The following is a 19,588-nucleotide window of genomic DNA, read 5'->3' as shown; positions in this document are numbered from 1 at the left end:
AGAGTATGGATTCCCAGAAGTCTCTATTTTGTAAATATGGGCCTTGGGAGAGGTTAAATGAGTTTATTTTGCTTTGGCTTCGGTAGGTAATTCTAGTGGTGTCACTTCTGCAGGCTACGTCATACTCTGTCCTACTCTGTTCTTTGGTAATTGATCAAGCAGCCTTGTTGGAACATTATATCTCAAAAGAACCTTAACATGTCATCTAAGTAAAGAATAATTGCTGAATTTGTTAAGTTTTAGAGGGGGTGTACTCATTTATGCTGTGCACTGTATAGAAAATACATCCTAATTATTGATTTGACAATATTAGAAGCTGACACGGTTGGCATAACCTATATTTCCATTAATAATTTTTGCCACTTACGGTAAAAGTCACTTACATAGGAAATCACACAGCTAAATGAAATGATGCAAGAATAGAATAGTTTAATAATAACATATATTTGAAATATGATAATATGGAGGCATTTGAAAGAAAATACATAACAATTTAACCCAAGATTAATTATAGAATGATTTGTGGACAGCACAAGTTGACATCCATGTATATATATATATATATATATATATATATATATAGTCATTTAAGAAAATAAACTTACTTAAACATCCATTTAAAACACCAAATCACAAATTAAGTAATGTTATATTAAGTAATGACAGAAACTGAGACATTGTTATATGTCAATATATTGTGAAATGCACAAGATAATTTTATTTAATAATTTTCATTTTCATTGCTTTTTGGGATACATGAAACTTGGTGGAAAAATCTTCATCCTGTTGAGAATAAAAGACAGGGAAGGTGTTAGCATTAATGTAATATCCATTAAACTAAGATCTTGAGTCATAGTCATCACTTACAGCAGTTAGCAAGCTGCTTCCATTCTGGAGACACGTCAGCCTTTACCAGCGCACAAGCGGACACATAATTACTGAAGGCATTGCAGAAAGCATTCTGACTTCCATCATTGAGACACATCTGGAAAAGGCAGTCAGCAGTGAATCGCCTCTTTGATATTATGTCATGGCACTGGGCAAACGGACCTGTTGCATTCTCTAATAAGCCACAGTAGCTTTTTCCGCTATATAGCAACTTCTTATCATCTGAGCAAGGGGGAAAGTGCCAGCAGTTGCTGTTGCCTTCAGGGACACTCCAAGACTTTGCCCATTCAGTGATGTCTGTCATGCTGTTACCACTCGGTGTGACATAATCATCCTCCACATCATTATTGTAGGTTCCACACATCCCGACTATGTTTTTGTAGTAGCTACTGGACAATGTCACCATAAGGGTATCTGCCCAGTTAAACTTGACCTCCAAGCCAAAATCTGTCTGCAAAACCCCTATACTGCCTGAGAGGGTGATGCTGATCCCCTCAGAATTCAAACTCACAGGAAGGTTTGAAACTGTGCCATCAATCTGGATAGGAAAAACGGAAATCAAGCAACAGATATGTCATTTCCAGAGTGTAAAGGAGCCAACCGTGCTCCTAGAGGGCTACCATCCTGTAGATTTCAGGTCTAGCCCAAATAAACACCGTAACCAGCTAATCAAGGTGTTAAAGACTACTTGAGAAAATAACAAGTAGGGGTGTCATATCAGGGTTGTAACTGAAGTCTGCGTAAAGGTAGCCCTCCGGGAACAAGCTGGCTATGCCTGGTGCACATTTTTACCACTCATATGTTTTAATATATACTTGATGGATAGTCACATGTCTGGATCTGTGATCCTTCTGTATTTAATGTACTGTACTGACTTACTGTCACACGATTGCGGTTGCCTTGGATGAATGTGATTTCATGTCCTCTGACTGTAATGGTGGCTGACTTCACGTAAGAACCACGTGTGCCTTTGAGCATATCGTTCTTGTTGACGATGTTGAAAGGTGTCAGTGTTTGGTCTTTGCCTGAAGTTTTAACTAAAGTATAGGTGCAAGTACCCTGGAAGGAGAAGTGGTTGCCATCAAAGGTTCTGTAATGAGGATCTCCCTTGGCAATGCAAGAGGCCTTTGATTTTGCAATGCACAGTGCCTTGTTGTCCTTTACAGTGCAGTACTCTAGTTCACGGCACTCGTGGTTACTGCAAGGATCTGGAACATGGATGCACATCTGTATTATGGTTTCATTTAAAACCTACTTAGGAAATTATGTACAAAGTTTGTACTTACCTTTCTTGTAACACCCAGTGATTCCTTCTTTTTTGTCACAGATCTGATCGGTGCTACATTTCAAAGGTTCACAGGAGAACATTCCAGCTTTGCAGAGGCATTTTTCTGTACACTCATTCCGAATGATTGTCTCACCAGACTGCAGAACAAACAAGACACAATATGTTTCAGTGACTAGTAGGATGTTTGACTACTGTAAGAAAGAAATGGAATGGTTTCTCACCTTGTAAAACTTTCCATCTACTTGACAACCACAATCCTGCAAAGTCTTACATTCACCTCCATCAAACAAGAAGCCATCATCACACTGACATCCCTCCTGACATGGTGGACATCTCTGTGAGTTAGTCAGGCTTGCGCAGGTTGAGGAACAGGTGTCAGCGCAAAGCTCATAATGACGGTTACCTGAACACTCAAGTGCTGCAAGAATACAAGACTGTCTTAGGGACTGGCTCAGGAATATGTTTTGGGAGAGAACATTTAATTCTACACCTCATCTAAAGGCCAAGCAAAAATAAAGCCAGCAAGAGTATAAGAAAGAAGATGGTTATTTTGCAACATGCAGCCACTTACGACAGAAGGTGTTATTCCTCCAAATGTTGATTGACGTCCCAATCTCTTGACAGCTGGCAACATACCTTTGTATGTGGCGACAGTGAACTGTTTTGTCATTTGGTTGTGCTGCCACATCTTTCACACATTCATCAAAGAATGTCTGAGGTGGAATTTTTTCGTAACAGCCAGAAAATGGCCCCTTCTCTGAGATTAGTATACTGCAAGCTGTCTCTGCCTCTTTCTGTTGGTCTTTGTCAGGATTGAAACAGTTGAAGGCACAGCCTGTTTTACACATCATTTTGTCTGATGGTGAAACCCAGGCCTCGGCAAAGTATTCCACAGAAGAAGTCTGTATACCGCCTGGCAGGAGAAAATCATCTGCACTGTTTCCATTGTAGTTACCGCAGAGACCTTTGACTGCATTTTTAAAAGTGGATGGGATCTCGATTTTGGCCATGGAAATAGTATCGTATGTCAGTTTCAATCCAAAGTTTGTTTCCACAACAATATTAACACCGCTCTGATAGACTTGTACAAGTCCTTCATTTAGAGTCGCTGGGAGATTGGTTTGAACTTTGTCCACCTGTAAAAAAAAAAACAACACCACAATACTTTGTAGGTAGTGGTTTTCGACCTCTTAAAACTATGGTCACTAATCAGTACATTACCTGAACCTCCCAGATGTGGCCAGGAAGCAAAGTTATCGTGGATTGTTCTATTTGTATTTCAACTCTTCGTGTTAAGACAGTCTCTGAGGACAGTTGTTTCACTAACACACTGAAAGAGCTCTCCTTGTTTTTGTTCTGAACCGTCTCTGCCAATCTATACTCACAGTCTCCTTCAACAGTATAGGACTTCCCATCAAATGACTGATAAAGCCCAAAGCCTGACACTGAGCAAACTGCTTTGCCATCAGGGAAACAGCCTTGAACTCCATTCAGGACCTGGCACTTCTCGTTTGGTTTGCAGGTGAATCCATCATCACATTGAACATTTCCGTTCTCTTTGCACACACATCTCTGCTTGCACTTGTCCTGAGGGAAGAACTCCTGGCCCATCTGGTAGTACAGGCCCTTGTAAGTACAGCCACACTGCTGTGCAGCCACACAGTCACCATCGCTAAGGATAAAACCTTTGTCACATGTGCAGCCTTCAACACAGGGAGTGCCCTTACAGTTCTTGGGCTCAGTGAGGCCACGGCAGGTCTGGGGGCATCCTGTTGCACAAACCTCATAGTGGCTGTTTGCCTTGCAGGTTGTAGCTGTAGAAAGACCATATTAAGGATGAATGTCACTATGTCTTTAAAATAAACCAGTAAACCACTCTAATGTGTATTTCAAATTAATTGAAATAAACAATGTAATACTAACGGCAGACACTGTCAGTTCTCCAGGATTCCACTTGGCCAAGTGCCCCTTGGCAAGCAGCTGTGTATGCAGAAAGAGCACTGCAGAGGGCTGACGAATGGCCACCGTACATACACATATCATACACACAGTCTTCGTAAAACTGATTTGGATTCACTTTATAATGGCAACCTTTAAATGGTCCCTGTTTGTCTGTGATCTTGCTGCAAGGCTTTGTAAAAGTGACTTGGTTTCTCTCTGTGGCATCACATTTAGGACATGCTTTGCCCTGACATTCATCTGAGCATCCAGGGTCATCTTTGACTTTCCAGCTGGTTCCGAAAATTGTTGGGTTTGAAACAAGGGTGTTGGTAGGAGTCAGCAAATCATCGTTGGCATTGTCGTTCCAGTTGCCACAAAGTCCCCCCACTTCACCGGAGAAAGTGCTGGGGAGAGTCAGCTCTACGTGGCTTTCCCAGTTGAATTTCAAAGTCAGACCAAAGTCAGTTTTTATCACACCAAAGTACCCACTGTAGAATATGGAGAGCCGACCATCTTCTTGTTCAAATGGCAATTTCACATACAGATCATTGACCTTCAAGAAAAATTCATTCCATCAAGTTTGTTCAAAGTCAAGTGCTTTTTTTTTACTTTTGAAGGTGAGTGGATAGTAACGTTAACTCAATTAATGCATACATTTATTCATATCATGGTGTATAAGTGTCTTTTTGAAGAACTGACCTTTACTTTGTGTGGGCTTTCCTTACTTAAGACAATTGTGTATCCATATACTTTTAATGACACAGTCTTAGTGTAAGAAACTGCCATGTTCCTTCCTCTGTTCTCATTCTTGACCAGTACCTCAAAGGGTATAAGTGATGGGTCAGTTGTATTGAGTAGTTTGGACAAATAATAAGTGCAGGTTCCTTGGAAATCAAAGGTTTTACCATCAAATGTGCGGTAGTGTGGATCCCCTGAACCCTGGCAGATACTATAGGACAACGGGTAACAGTCTTTCACTCCATTGCGTGTGCCACACACTAGAGAATTCTTACACTTTGTTGGTGTGCATTCAACATTTCCAGTTTGAGGGTTGCACACACATTTCTCTGTGCATTGTTTCTCACCCCAAAATGTCTGCTCGGGTAGATAATATCGGCCTTTGTAAGTGCAGCCACAATTTTTCAAAGGTGTGCATTCATCTCCTTTACGGACAAAACCTGCATTGCAGAGGCAGCCCTCCACACATGGCAGTGCACACACATCTGGACCATTTCGAACAGCACAGGTCGGAGGACAGGCTGTGCCGCATGCCTCATAATGCATGTTGACTGGACAGTATGTGTCTTTTAGGGATTAAACAAAGAAAAAAAAATTAAACATTTGGCATATAAACAAATAATTTGCTTTTATGGTACACTTATTATAATTATAAATACCTTTGTTGTAGCATCCAATCGCACCATCTTTTTTGCCACAAATCTGATCTTCACCACATTCCATGCGTTCACAGGAGAATACTCCAGCTTTGCAGGTGCATTTCTCATCACACTCTCCTCGAATTACTGTCTGACCAGACTGCAAAATAATATTTTGGTGGGAAAGATAAAAAGTTACGGTTTCATTACTATTAGCAAAAATGTACAAAAAAAAGAACTGACCAAATAGATTTTCACCTTGTAAAACGTCCCATCTACAAGACAACCACAGCTATCCAAAGTCCTACATTCACCTCCATCAAGCAAAAAGCCATCATCACACTGACATCCTTCCTGACACAATGGGCATTTCTGTGACTTTGTCAGGCTTGCACAGGTCGTGGAACAGGTGTCAGCGCAGAGCTCATAGTGACTATTTTTGAAACACGTGAGTGCTGGAAGAAAAGAGAGCAATTTAAATAAAAATGCTTAGGGTTCGGTTCAAGGTAAGACAATTACTATTCCAAATCTCCATTGGCATATCTAAATGGAAATTTAAAAGCATTAAGGGGCATTTAGATAGAGGAGAGTTATTGTTAAAATGCAGCCACTTACGACAGAAGGTGTTATTCCTCCAGATGTTGATTGACGTCCCAATCTCTTGACAGCTGGCAACATACCTTTGTATGTGGCGACAGTGAACTGTTTTGTCATTTGGTTGTGCTGCTACATCTTTGACACATTCATCAAAGAATGCCTGAGGTGAAATTTTTTCGTAACAACCAGAAAATGGCCCCTTCTTTAAGATTAGCATACTGCAAGCTGTCTCTGCCTCTTTCTGTTTGTCTTCATCAGGATTTAAACACTTGGAGCCACAGCTTGTTTGGCACATCATTTTGTCTGATGGTGAAACCCATGCCTCAGCAAAATCTACCACGGAAGGTGCCTGAATACCACCGGGCAAAATAAAATCATCTGCACTGTTTCCATTGTAGTTACCGCAGAGACCTTTGACTGCATTTTTAAAAGTGGATGGGATCTCGATTTTGGCCATGGAAATAGTATCATATGTCAGTTTCAATCCAAAGTTTGTTTCCACAACAATGTTTATACCACTCTGATAGACTTGTGCCAGTCCTTTAGCCACAGTCGTGGGGAGATAGGTTTTAACATTGTCCACCTGTAAAGAAAACACCAACATAAAACTTAAAACTCTGTTGGCAGCAGTTCCTGATCTCCTAAAACTATAGTCACTAATCAGTACATTACCTGAACCTCCCAGATGTGGCCAGGCAGCAAAGTGATTGTGGTTTGTTCTATTTGTATTTCAACTCTTCGAGTTAAGACAGTCTCTGAGGAGGACAGCTGTTTCACTAATACACTAAAAAAGCTCATGTCCTCATCATTGCCCTGAGCCGTCTCTGCCAATCTATACTCGCAGTCTCCTTCAACAGTATAGGACTTCCCATCAAATGACTGATAAAGCCCAAAGCCTGACACTGAGCAAACTGCTTTGCCATCAGGAAAACAGCCTTGAACTCCATTCAGGACCTGGCACTTCTCGTTTGGTTTGCAGGTGAATCCATCATCACACTGAACTCTCCCATTCTCTTTGCACACACATCTCTGCTCGCACTTGTCTTGAGGGAAGAACTCCTGGCCCAGCTGGTAGTACAGGCCCTTGTAAGAACAGCCACATCGTTCCATAGCCACACACTCACCATTGCTCAGGACAAAGCCTTCATCACATATACAACCTTCAATGCAAGGAGTGCCCTCACAGGCCTTGGGCTCAGTGAGGCCATGGCAGGTCTGGGAACATCCTGTTGCGCAAACCTCATAGTGGCTGTTTTCCATACAGGATGCAGCTGTGGAGAAACAATATAGAGGGCTAATTTTATGATATTTCTTGCATCAATTCTGAGTTATGTATAATTCAAAATCTTAAAGAGAAGTAAACAATGAAACAATGGAATGAATACTAACGGCAGAAACTGTCAGTTCTCCAGGATTCCACTTGGCCAAGTGCCCCTTGGCAAGCAGTTGTGTATGCAGAAAGGGCACTGCAGAGGGCTGACGAATGGCCACCGTACATACACATATCATACACACAATCTTCATAAAACTGATTTGGATTCACTTTATCATGGCAACCTTTAAATGGTCCCTGTTTGTCTGTGATCTTGCTGCAAGGCTTTGTAAAAGTGACTTGGTTTCTCTCTGTGGCATCACATTTAGGACATGCTTTGCCCTGACATACATCTGAGCATCCAGGGTCATCTTTGACTTTCCAGCTGGTTCCGAAAATTGTTGGGGTTGAAGCAGGAGTTTTGTCAGGAGTCAGCAAATCATCATTATTGTTGTTGTTCCAGTTGCCGCAAAGACCTCCCACTTCACCGGAGAAAGTGCTGGGGAGAGTCAGCTCTACATGGCTTTCCCAGTTGAATTTCAAAGTCAGATCAAAGTCAGTTTTTATCACACCAAAGTAGCCGCTACGGAATATGGAGAATCGACCTTCCTCTTGTTCAAATGGCAAATTCACAAACAGATTGTTGACCTTAAGGACACAAATTACCAACTAATTAACAATTTTTGTTAAAAACATTTTGAGTTTTTGTAGGTCAGTGTGCAAAAATGTTTTATTTATACAGAGTTTTTAATGTACTGACCTTCACTTTGCCTGGATCATCTTTACTCACGACAATTGTGTATCCATATACTATTAATGACACAGTCTTAGTGTAAGAAACTGCCACGTTCCTTCCTCTGTTCTCATTCTTGACCAGTACCTCAAAGGGTATAAGTGATGGGTCAGCTGTATTGAGTAGTTTGGACAAACAATAAGTGCAGGTTCCTTGGAAATCAAAGGTTTTGCCATCAAACGTGCGGTAATGTGGATCCCCTGCACCATGACAGGTACTATAGGACGTTGGATAACAATCTCTCACTCCATTCCGAGTTTCACACACTTGGGATTTCTTACATTTTGTCGCTGTACAATCAACTTTTCCAGTTTGAGAGTTGCACACACATTTCTCTGTGCATTTTTGGTCCCCCCAAAATGTCTGCTCGGCTAGATAATATCGGCCATTGTATGAGCAGCCACACTTTTTCAAAGGTATGCATTCATCTCCACTGCGGACAAAACCTGTGTTGCACTGGCAGCCCTCCACACATGGCAGCGTGCACTTGCTGGGGGCATCTCGATCGGCACAAGAGGCAGCACAGGCTGTGCCACAGGCGTCATAATGCATGTTGACTGGACAATCCAGTGCTGGGAGGAGAAGAGGAAAACAAAAACATAAATATTCTGATTATATAGCACATTAATTGCCTTTCCAAATGCTAACTCTACTAACAAAAAACTATTTTACTAACAGCACCATGTCAATTTTAAGTTCACATTCATAAACCTAAATATTAAATGAATTATACACACTTACGGCAGTTGGAAAGTGTCCTCCACTTTCCAGGAATCTTGATTCCAGCTGACATGCAAGCATCGACATAGCTTTGAATGTTGTTGCAAAGGAAGCTTCTCATACCATTATTAATGCAGACATCATAGACACAGTTATCTACATACATCTGGGGATCCACAGTATTGTGGCAAATAGCAAATGGCCCATCCGTTTTAGCCATGACACCACAGTTTGTGTCTTTTTTGTACTCCTCTTGAAGACTTAAAGAGCAACTTGGGCATTGTCCAATGCAGTCATCAGTGCAAAACAAATCATTATCTGGAACTTTCCAGGTCTTAGCGAATGCAATGACATTGGAGAGCACTTGGCCTTTGGGATCCATAAATTCATCTCTTCGGTCACCATTATAGTTTCCACAAAGTCCACCTACAGTCTGGAAATAGCTACTTGGAGCTGTAATGTACAACATCATATTCCAGTCATATTTCACCTCCAAGCCAAAATCTGTCGATATAATGACATTCCATCCCCTCTGATCCACTTTTATTTTGCCGCCATCTATAGTTAAAGGCAGGTAAGTGTTTTCACCATCAAACTAAAATGAGAAACACCAAAGAGAGAGATTTGGTTATTGTCCAGACTGGTTATAATTACATTAAGAAACTAAGAGTTGTGAAGTGCTTTTTATTTTTACCTCTACTACTCCTCTTTCGCTGCCAGCCACCACTTTATGATTGTACACAAGGACAGAAACCGTCCTTACATATGCCACCCTTTTGCTTCCCCGGTGATTATTCTTTGCCAAGACGGTAAAAGGTGTGAGGCCTTTTTGAGGCTTTGTATTGTTTACCATGATGTAGGTACAAGTTCCCTGAAAGTCATACAGTTTCCCATCAAAAGTTTTGTAATGTGGATCGCCAACTGCCTGACATGTGGCTGTGGAAGTGGGGACGCAGACGCCCTTTCTGCACTCCTCCTGCTGACGGCACTTAACAGTCTCACAGGGGTCTGGTGGAGCCGGCGTTGACGTAAAAGCTGAAGGAACAAAGGAATTGTTTGTTTGTTTTTTCACAGAGTTTAGTCAGTTACAATTCATATGTCATCATTCAGTAATATGTTATTATTCGGACATAATTTCTTACCTGTGTTACACACTCCAGTTGTGGCATAACCGTGCCTTAATTTTCCACCAAAAACATAAGCAGCCATTAGCGAATCACCAGATACAGTGATGGGACCTTTCTGTGTACCAAGTGACTTGGTAGCCCATACAAACTTTTCATTAGCAGGGAATGTTTTCCACTTCAATGAACCGCTGATAGTGGAGGCTGATGCTGCTTCAGCAACAACAACAAGTGTGTTATCGTAGCCATCTTGAGCGTGAATGGTCCATGATTTTGACATCTCAGAGGTGGGTATGACATTGGTTAGAAACTCATCATTGGGAAAATTGCTACTGAAATACATTACCATTACGTTTTTGCTACTTTGAATGAGCTCAGCATTTTTGCTCACATCAACTGCTAAAACATCTCCAGCATTTAGATTTCTTTTTATGTGATACCAACTATGCCTACGCAATATTGACACAATAGTGTTGTCCTCTGGAGCAACCACATAGGCTGTGTCCTTGCTGAAGGACTGATGCATTGCAGGGATCAGGTATTCGTTGGAGAGCGACTCCACTGGCACCAACTGCTCAAAGACATGCTCACAGGTGCCTACGATCATGGAGCACTCGTGTCCTGCCAGGACAGCCACTGGAGACGTGGATGTAATTTGTGTTCCAGTCAAAGTTTCAAGACTGCGAAGTTGATAAACTTCGTAGGGAGCCAAAGTAATGGTTTTGGTCTTTCCAATAATGGCGTTCCAAAGATTTCTTGAATTGTAGGCAATCTCGATTGTGTTCATATAATTTCCGTTGATTATGGCTACCAGCTTTTTATATGGATTTGGACCCGTGTTTGGAGTAAAAACTACGTAACGCTTGCCAAGTTGATTTATTGGGAAGATCACACTGCTGTCTCCAGTGAATTCCTTTAAGTTGGATGAAACGACTGAGATATCGGCAGTAGAAGAGATGTACACGGTTTTGCGGAAGGGTCCATCACCTTCAATTTCAGTGTTTTGTGGGAGGACAATCCATTTGGTCTCACCTTGTCCAATGTTTACCTTTTCATTGTAACTCAGTGCCTTTATCTCAATTTTCACAGTGGCGGGGGAATTATGTGCTGTTATGGAGAGAGTCAGACTGGCTTTCCCATATTGGTAATTTGTCATGAAAGCAGTGATGAATTCACGGCCTATTGGACATCCGCTAACTGCTGCGGTAAAACAGAAACACAGTATATAAGAAAACATATATTAGTAGTAATAGTATAGCATTACCAAAGAAAAAAACTGAAAATAGAAAATGGAAAATGACGTTACACTACCAGTCACTACCAGTTTTTGAACAGTAAGATTTTATTTTATTTTTTAGAATTCTCTTCTGCTCACCAAGTCTGCATTCATTTGATCCAACCCTTGTGAAAAAGAAGTGTGCTTAATTGCAGTAAAAGTGTACTTTTTGTGTACTTTTTAAAAAGTGCACTTGCAGATAATATAATGTAATCTAAATTAAAGGCCACTTAAGTGTACTTAAAGAGAGTACACTTTAATGACAATAGGTCTTAACATACTTAAGTGCACTTTTTAAAAATGCACTTTATAATAATGTCTAATTAAGTATTACTTAAACATACATTTTACATAATTATGACTGTATTGTGTTTTAAATAAGTACACTTAATTGTATATATTTATCAATATATTAAAGCACATGTAAAATAACGATAATGATTTTAATTTCAACTTAAGTGTGTTCAAAATTACATTTAATGCATTTTAAATGTATTTAGTCTATAATATATACTATGTGCATTGATGCACTTGAAATGTATTTTATCTTCTAAACTTAAATACACTTTCTTATACTGTATACTTCAATAAAATTATTGTTGAAATTTTCACCCGCTCTTGCGCTATGAACTCTATGAAGTTTAATTTTCGACATAATATTTGATACAGTGTCATTTATGAGAGTACTGTATTTGTCTGTAATAGTACTGTACTTTACATCTGTGTACAGAATACTTTCAATATCGTTATGTTGTTCTCACTTAAACACACATTTAATTGCATTAATTGCAAGAAAACGTTTAACAGATCTAAACAAAATGAATTTGCATTCAAATACATTTGATTTTAATTAGACTAGGCTACACCGCACTGTAAAAAATGACTGACTTTTAGTTAGGTGAATGAGTCATGAATGAGTCTAACAATAGTCTTTGGTCTAACTACACAATGAATTAGGACAACTTGAACTTGAAGAGAAATGAAAAGCCTGAAATAACATGTAACCACGCACTAAGTATCTCTTTTGTTTTATGCGAAAGCGCCAAAAATAGTACGTCATGATGACAGCGTGCTACTTCAGCAGAGTTTGAAAAATCTGCTGCGCCCCATGTTTCTGGAGTCACGACGCGTGAAGGAGCTTCGCTGATCAAACTACAACAGAGGAGCGGCGCGTTTGGATGATTACAGATGAGACTTTCTGTACTGCAGATAATGAATAAAGTATATCTTGATATAAGCTTTCTTTACTCTTAAATGTAGTCTTGTCATTCCTGCCATTCACACCCGGCAGTTCTTGCTGTATGGACTCAGGAAGGGAATTAATCGTGTCCTGTAATTTAAAGGCTACTTATCTATGAATGCATTCTGATATCGAAATGTTATTGCGTGCATGGACCAAGAAATTTGACTGCTGAAAATACAATATTGTATTTTTAACTAACGTTAAACGACTTAAAATTCAATGTAACGCTACTAAACAAAATTCATCTGATCTTGTAATAAAGTATATAATCGATATTATAACCACCAGTAATATTCAATATATCAGCCACCTCTAGAAATAATGTTGTTGTGTTTATTTTTGTATTTGAAGCGCGAGATGTTCCATTACTGGTTGTGTTTGTAATATTTTTGTACTTATCTGGAGTTTTTCATTTTGCAGGATCAGTACAGATTTGTTACTGTAGATACAGCGTGGAAACACGTGATGTTAGAAGTAAGTCAGCTCACCCTGATCATACATGACAATATAAAAGTGCTATATTAAGTCACTATACCTATGGATTTTAAATGCTTTGAATCTTTTCCATTTGCAAGTAATATTCCCACCTGTGCATTTACAGATCCCCTTCTAATCATTATGTATTTTACAGTAACAAACCCAAGGAAGAGGACAGCAGCTTTGCAAGGCAAGATGAGGGACACAAATTTAAGGTACCTTTCTTCATTTTCATACATTTTGGGATATTTATCTATATTTGGGTAATTTATAAAGTTATGTTTTATTCCCTGTAAAGTAGGAATACATTTTTTTTATTTTTACAAAATTATTTTTAAAGCCCAGTGCCAGTGAAGATGGTGTGAAAGGAACATCTCCCAGCATTCTACTGTGATGTTGCCCTGATGATTGAAGTAATTCACCTCTTAGGTGATGCAGATGTGGTCTGTTTACATACACCTTGCAGAATAAACAAAGAAAATTGCAGAAATTGCTATTTTTTAATGATTCTACCCCTCTACCCTCTTACTGCTTAAATTATTAACATTTTCCAGATACTGCAAGGTGTATATAAACTTTGGACTGCAACTGTGTCAATTGCTTTCACTCAACTGAACCATTTATAATGACTGGATATGTTTTAAAATTTGTTCTTCTTTCTTTCCTGCCTCTCTGGAGCATTTCCGTTCACAGAGACCTTGGAGAGATGGTGTGCAGCTTCATGACATTTGAAGTTTACTGCTGATGGAGAGCTTCTGGGACACTGACAAACACCACTTCCCAGCAAGTTCATTTGGAACTTTATATATTTAGTCAAACTTGCATTCACTAATGCTGGAGTAAGATTTTAGAAGAAACATTTCAGTCTGATTTAATGTTGGTGCTAGTATAGGTTTGAGAATTTATGGCCTGGTTTCACAGACAGGGTTTAGACTAAGCCAAGATTAAGCCATAGTTCAGTTAGGACATTTAAATCATTTTCATTAACATGCCTTAGAAAAAACATTACTGGTCTTGAGACAAAACAAAGGCACTGATATTTTTAAAGATCAGTCAGTGCAAGTTTCTTTCAGTTGAAACAGCTCAGACTTACATTTTAGTGTGGGGCTGGTCTTAAGCCTTGTCTGTGAAACTGAGGGTACCATTAACACAGTTTGGTAATGTTTTACAATAAGGTCTCATTTGTTGTACGAATGATCATTTTCTTGAATTTTTTTTTTGTATTAAGTGTGTGTTTGTGTGTTAGTAATCCTATACGTTATGGAGACCAAATGACTCCACAAGGATAGTAATACCAGTAAATTTTGACCAGTAAAGTTTCACCATTTTTAGGTCCCCAATGAGGAAACAGGCTTATACATCATACAGAACTATGTTTTCTGTGATTGCGAGATTAGGTACTTTTGTATGTTAATGATTTTGCATTATTCTCCACACTCTTTCTAATAAGTGAGTTAAAGTGTTGCAGCTGTATATAGTGTTGGGTTTTTCTTTTGCATAAGCAAAAAGCATTTTTTTAGATTGTTTTGTCAATAAATGTAGTGTGTTTTCATTTTGTGTTTGTGTTGATTGTAACTTGGTAATTAGGAGATTTAAAAAAAAAAATTAAATTAAATAGCTTATACTAAATTCCAACTTCATTGCCAGAGATATATACCATTGAAGTACATTGAAATTACATTTAAGTATATTTTAGTTCACATTAATTGCTTATTGAGAAGCACATATTTACCATATTTCAAAGTACATATATAATATACTAAAGTCCAACTTAAGTGGTTCAAAAATATCACTCAAAAGTTCAACTAATTGCATTTAATGTAATTTTAAACTAATATATTTGCAATCAATTTCAAATAAAATGCATTTAGGTGGTCGAAAATATTACATTTAAGTCAAGTGTATTGTTAATTGACAAAGTATATTTTAGTTAACATTAATTGCTTTTCAGTACATTAGTAGTGCACTTTAACCATATTTTAAAGACACTAGTAACAATTATGAAAGTACACAAAGATGTACTAAAAAGTACCACTTAAGTGGTTTTAAAAAAATCACTCAAAAGTTCAACTTATTGCATTTAATATAATTTTAAAATGTGATACATTTGAAGTTAATAACAATTACAATGTATTTAAACGTCGACAATAAAATTTAATTTGCACTTACGTGATCTTTTAAAGTATATTATTTCTGCAATAAGTACACTTTATAAAAGTATACTTAAGTGCACTTCTTTTTCACAAGGGAAAATACAGCAAAATTATACATTTCTAAATTATTAAATTAATACTTTCATTTAGCAAGGATGCTTTAAATTGATCAAAAATTCTATTCATCAAAGAAACCTGAAACCTACTCAGCTGTTTTCAACATAATAATCCTTTTTTTTTTTAACAGCAAATCAGAATAATAGAATGATTTCTGAAGGATCATGTGACTGAAGTAATGATGCTAAAAATTCAGCTTTGAAATCACAAGAATAAATTACATTTTAAAATATATTCAAACAGAAAACACTTTATTTAAATAGTAAATTATATACATTTTTTTTTTTTGCTGTACTTTGGATCAAATAAATGCAGGCTCGATGAGCAGAAGAGACTTCTTTAAAAAGCATTAAACATCTTACTGTTCAAAACCTTTTGACTGGTATAGTGCAATTCTTAAGATTGTTATAATCTTACCTGTTACTGTTAAAACTGCCAGATAGAAAAGAAAAGACTGGGTCTCCATGTCTGTAAAAGAAGAACAATATATTTACCTATCCTAAGGATTTTAGTTTTAAGTCTTACAAGGATGAACTTAATTTTTAAGAGTGATCAGTACTTACTTAGAGGCCAGGTTTCTTGTGAACAAAATATTAAATAAAGGGAGGGCTTATATAGTATTGCTGTGATGAGGAAAACGTACAGAGTTCCGGAAACAGGAACTCATTTTTAAGGTACATAAAAATGTGAGTAAATTAAAGGTAATAAGCGTTCTGCATCACAGCTATTGCAAATATGACACTGACGACAGAAAGACAGAAATAATGTTAACACAATATTTATGAGTTGATAGAGCAAATACACTTAAAGGAGGGAAGGATTCAGATGGTTTGAAGTGTGTGTATGTGGATCTAAATGAACACACCACTGTCTACATTTCCTCCCTCTACAACCAACAAACTCAACTATGTGTTCACTAAATACATTGAAGATTCACAAAACAAATGAGCAGTCACTGGGATGCTACAACAGTTCTTTTAGTGCTGGTGGCTTCAGCCAAAAATTTCCAAACATTAAAAATTTAATGTGTTCACATTAATCAGTTTGAGTGATTATGCTGTAAATGCATCTGATGTGCAATGTGAGTTTAGCCTTTAACTTCTACAATCTTTGCCAGCGACCTTGTGTACTATGACACATTGATCACACAGAAACAAAGCGGATGACTTAGGGTAAAAGATGTTTGCCCAGCTTTCCTGTTGAAATTGATTGTATGAGCAATGTGACAGTACAAACAGAAACTGATGCTTTTTAATTACTTTGTTTGCCTGACATGTTTGCCTAGATCGTGTCGGTTGACTTTTTCTAGTCTGAAACTAGGTAATCCTCCACTTGAGGAAATCAGACTTCTCAGAACAGCTTCTGTTATTTCCCTAATCTAATTCAAACCTGAGGCTTTGGAATAATTAATGAGTTCATGTCACCTGTCACTTGAAGATTAATATCACAAGATATTCAGTTGGACTCGTTTTTTATGTCTGGGCCAAACAATTTAATAATTTGTAATGGAAATCAACGTATGATGCAAAGAACAAAGTTCCTTAAATCTGTCCATAGCATGATGAAATCAAAAGAGTACAAAGACATTTTGGAGGGCTGCATCAGAAAGCTGCATCTCTGACAATGCTGGGTCTTCCAACTGGACAACGACTGCAGAAACATGTAAGTTAACTGGTAGACCCGGGAGTGGTTTGTGTGTCTCTAAATTTTACTGTCATATTACTTTACTAGTTTATTAGAATACGGCACACCCGTAAATGATTTAAGTCAATGTCAAGTACAAAAGAGTGCTATTTTTACAAAATAAATGTACACTTAACAGAATTAATCAAATTTACTTATCCAATATAGTTCTTCGTCAGCAATGCCATTTTATTTAAAACAATTAAATTCAAACAGGAAAAGATATGTACAGCATATAAATTCAATGCACTAAATAAAATTGAAAAATTTAAAGATTAGAAATAAAACAGAATAATTACTATAAAAAAGCACTGACATTTAGTGTTATTCTGGGGCAAATGTCGGTCTAAAAAATATTGTTCCATTTTGTGTACTCTTGAAAGACCCGTAGAAACACCTCATACGAGACATGATAGTATTTCTGTAAAGATGTTGATGTGCCGAACAAGAGAATCTAATGATTCAGTTCTGTAACAACTTCATTTAGCATTCATTAAATGACTGCAAAAAAAAAAAAAGTGTTACATTTTGTTTTACCTGTTTTGTCCTGTAAGTCCCACAGTAGCTCATTTCTAATTGGTGAAACTGGTAGTGCTACAATACTCTCTAGTTTCTCCTACATTGAATACATTGAAAGCAGTGAAAATCACTAAAATGTACTGCGCTTCTTGGAAGTTGAAAATGAGATTCTTCAGAGATCCATTGGCAGTTGCCAATGGATCTTTACGATTATCACAGTGCTGGAGAGATTGTGGGGAGGTTGGGGACTATGTTTATATACTTTGGGAATGTCCCAAAATACAAGTGTACTGGCAGAGGGTTAAAAGGGAAATTAATAAAGTTTTAGGATGCGATATACCAACTAAAGGAGTGGATGGCAGATCTACAATGGCCTTCATAATAATATTAATTATAATATTTCTTGAATAATTATTAATCAAAGTTACATTTATGCATGTTAGAGAATAAGTTGAATATGGCTTTAGTTTGCCTTTTTACTCTCCAAGAAGCTGCTCTCATTGTGTGTGTAACCATGCCCGATAAGGTTTAGGGCTGAGGCAACCTTGAGGTAAGATAAGTGTTTCTATGCGTATGTGTGTTAGCATCTGTCTGTACAGGGAGAAGCTCAGACAGTCCCAGGACAAACATTCAGCTGCCGATGTCCAGCGTATCAGATATACGTCTTTGGAGACACGTATTGCGTCGGGCCTCTGATCACTTATCACTAAAATAGTCATCAGAAGATATGCTTCAAGCTTGCGTCCATATAGGTTTTAGAACCAATCAGAACTTTGCTGACGTATGCATTGAAGCAATTAGGGAATAATTGTTGGTGTTTTTGAATTGTAAAGCAAAGCGACCTACGAACTCCACCGTGAATGTTGAAGCTGACTTCTGCTGATGAAACTGCAAACTATGTTCTTCAGTAAATTTTTCTTTAATTAATCGCATCTCTGAATCCCGGTCTTTGATCATCATACCTGGTCCTTGGGTTTTAACTGTTTTCCCCAACACAATGCACCCAGTTTTGTTCCCCCCCTGCTTCACGGTTTCCCCCGGATCAGTTAAGTAAATCCCTCCTATTTGTATTACATATATTATTACTGGCAGCTAGGAAGACAATCACGGTGAATTGGATGAAGATGCACGAAGCAACAGAATGGACACAGAGACTGAATCATATATATATATATATATATATATATATATATATATATATATATATATATATATATATATATATATATATATATTTATTTGAGAAAACAAATGTGGATTTGAAATCAGACATTTCCCTACAAAACTGGGCACTAATCGAAAAGTATTTCCCCGAAATGTTGTCAGGGGCTTTTTTGTAGTTGTGTATTTGTATTTATTTTATTTCATCTTTCTTTCTTTCTCACTTTCTTTTTTTATTATTTAAGCTGTCTCGGTTTCTTTTTTTCCATTTTGAATGGTTATGTATTTATAAATTTTTTATTAAGTTAGTTTTTTAAGTATTAATATTTTAAGTAAATGCTATGTGTATGTTGTCATGTTTATAAAAAATATATATATATTCTGTAATTTTTGTAACAAATTGTATTCTAGAGCACTTAGTTGCGGTTAGTTCTAGGAGTCAGTAAGAAGTAGCGCAGAATCAGTGCATTTGCTCTAACTTTGAAGAAATTATGACGTAATTGACATTTATGACTAGGTTGTGACTAGATCGTGGTGTTATGTTTTGTAGAAAGGAATCAGAAAGACATTGGCGCCATCTAGGGGGCAAGTAAAAGGCGTGGGAAACCAAATTTAGATTTAGACTGTAGTAACTGTAATCTATCTAGTCTTCTATACAGACCCATATTGTGTATATATGCAGAGTTCCAATGCAAAAACCTCTAAAAATGGGTAAAAAATGAGATGATACTGAGTGAATGCTCTCCACACATAGTATATGTTCATCAAGTGCTTTCACTTCAAATGCGCTAAATCCCAGCCTCAACCCATTCAGAAGTACCAGTACTTACATAGAAACCTATACATATTAGCCAGAAAGAAATGCTAATTTTAAAGAAAAACTTTTGCATCTGAACTCTTCATATATACAAGTGCCCTCC

At 37.7% G+C, this 19,588-nt stretch overlaps 1 protein-coding gene and 1 long non-coding RNA gene across 2 annotated transcripts; one reads left to right on the top strand and one right to left on the bottom strand.

The window, feature by feature from the left end:
• Nucleotides 1-681: 681 nt before the first annotated feature.
• Nucleotides 682-15,886, bottom strand: LOC306869787 (IgGFc-binding protein-like). Its single transcript, XM_079416692.1, has 20 exons — nt 15,869-15,886; nt 15,723-15,773; nt 10,058-11,239; nt 9,610-9,950; nt 8,937-9,510; nt 8,163-8,767; nt 7,480-8,050; nt 6,763-7,361; nt 6,109-6,673; nt 5,752-5,948; nt 5,515-5,653; nt 4,817-5,421; nt 4,100-4,670; nt 3,398-3,990; nt 2,748-3,312; nt 2,398-2,594; nt 2,175-2,313; nt 1,768-2,096; nt 868-1,426; nt 682-783 (listed from the first exon to the last, which is right to left on the bottom strand). Coding segments are annotated over exons 2-20 (8,382 nt in total). The 5' UTR covers nt 15,772-15,773; nt 15,869-15,886; the 3' UTR covers nt 682-781.
• LOC306869788 lies at nt 12,427-14,668 on the top strand. The gene is made up of 5 exons (XR_013784204.1): nt 12,427-12,536; nt 12,979-13,032; nt 13,190-13,250; nt 13,376-13,448; nt 13,714-14,668. It is a non-coding gene; the product is annotated as an uncharacterized lncRNA (long non-coding RNA).
• Nucleotides 15,887-19,588: the final 3,702 nt, after the last annotated feature.

Source organism: Barbus barbus (assembly GCF_936440315.1).
Source record: "Barbus barbus genome assembly, chromosome: 5".
Taxonomy (NCBI): domain Eukaryota; kingdom Metazoa; phylum Chordata; class Actinopteri; order Cypriniformes; family Cyprinidae; genus Barbus; species Barbus barbus.
This window is presented reverse-complemented; position numbering and strand designations above follow the sequence as displayed.